The 1,518-nt window shown below is 63.4% G+C and overlaps 1 protein-coding gene across 1 annotated transcript in view; it reads right to left on the bottom strand.

Moving 5' to 3' along the window:
* The window catches only part of EIF4B (eukaryotic translation initiation factor 4B), a gene marked incomplete at its 3' end in the record, with an annotated part of 4,403 nt that overhangs the window by 2,032 nt on the left and 853 nt on the right, over window positions 1-1,518 (bottom strand). The window contains exons 3-4 of the mRNA XM_027910321.1: window positions 1,284-1,494; window positions 343-459 (exon numbers count right to left, since the gene is read on the bottom strand). Coding sequence (XP_027766122.1) covers window positions 343-459; window positions 1,284-1,494 — 328 coding nt within the window. The remainder of the gene's footprint in view (window positions 1-342; window positions 460-1,283; window positions 1,495-1,518) is intronic.

Consider the following 1,518-nt stretch of genomic DNA (forward strand, 5'->3'; position numbering starts at 1 on the left):
GGCTGGGATCGCTTGGAACAGGCTGGGATCCCTTGGAATGGGCTGGGATCCCTTGGAATGGGCTGGGATCCCTTGGAACGGGCTGGGATCCCTTGGAATGGGCTGGGATCCCCTGGAATGGGCTGGGATCCCTTGGAATGGGCTGGGATCCCTTGGAATGGGCTGGGATCCCTTGGAACGGGCTGGGATTCCTTAGGATGGGCTGGGATCCCTTGGAATGGGCTGGGATCCCCTGGAATGGGCTGGGATCCCCTGGAATGGGCTGGGATCCCCTGGAACGGGCTGGGATCCCTTGGAACGGGCTGGGATCCCTTGGAACAGGCTGGAATTCCCGGTTCTCACCTCCTCGTTGAGGCTCAGGGCCTGGAACAGGGAGTCGATGTCCTCGAACTCGGCGTAGCCGAAGCCTTTCAAGCGCTCGGGGTTGGTCGGTTCCCGGGGCAGCCGCACCGCGCTGATCTGGGAACGGGAACCACGGGAATGGGAATGCTGGGACACGGCTGGGAATGCCGGGACACAGCTGGGAATGCTCCCCAGGGGATGGGAATGCCGGGACACGGAATGGGAATGACACCCAGGGGCTGGGAATGCTCCCCAGGGGCTGGGAATGGTGAACCCAGAGCTGGGAATTCTGCTCCAGAGGCTGGGAATGCTGAGCCAGGGAGCAGGGAATGACACTCCAGGGGCTGGGAATGCTGAGACACAGCTGGGAATGCCAATCCAGGGGCTGGGAATGGTGAACCCAGAGCTGGGAATTCTGCTCCAGAGGCTGGGAATGCTGAGCCAGGGAGCAGGGAATGACACTCCAGGGGCTGGGAATGCTGAGACACAGCTGGGAATGTTCCCCAGGGAATGGGAATGCTGAGACAGGGGCTGGGAATGCCACCTCAGAGAGCAGGGAATGCCACCCCAGGGACTGGGAATGCCACTCCAGGGAGCAGGGAATGCCAATCCAGGGGACTGGGAATGCCACTCCAGGGAGCAGGGAATGCCAATCCAGGGGACTGGGAATGCCACTCCAGGGAGCAGGGAATGCTGAGCCCAGAGCCAGGAATGCCAGCCTGGGAGGTGGGAATTCAACTCCGGGAGTTGGGAATGCTGAGCCTACAGCTGGGAATTCTGCTCCAGGAGCCGGGAACGGTGCTGGGATTCACTTGGAACGTGATTCGCCGGGATGGGAATCCGTGATTCCCTCGGGATCAGCCCCCAGCCCCCCCAGATCCGTGACGGCGGATCCAGGACCAAATCCCGCTTTCATTCCCGGCCCCCGGAGCGCGACTCACGTTGAGGCCCCGGAAGAAATCCTTGATGGAGTCCTCGGTGACGTCGTAGGGGAGGTTCCCCAGGAAGGCCGTGTACGGGGGGGACTTGGGCAGGCGGCTCCTGTCGATGTTGGGCTCGCGGGCGGCGCGCGGCGCCGTGGGCAGCAGCGAGCGGTCGATCGGCGGCGCCCGGTACACGTCGTCGTCGTTGCTGTGCCACGTGGTGGAGGCTGCGGGGGATGGAGGGACACGGCAT

Source organism: Empidonax traillii, unplaced genomic scaffold (assembly GCF_003031625.1).
Source record: "Empidonax traillii isolate 1590-97213 ecotype Southwest subspecies unplaced genomic scaffold, ASM303162v1 scaffold3177:size20968, whole genome shotgun sequence".
Taxonomy (NCBI): Eukaryota; Metazoa; Chordata; class Aves; order Passeriformes; family Tyrannidae; genus Empidonax; species Empidonax traillii.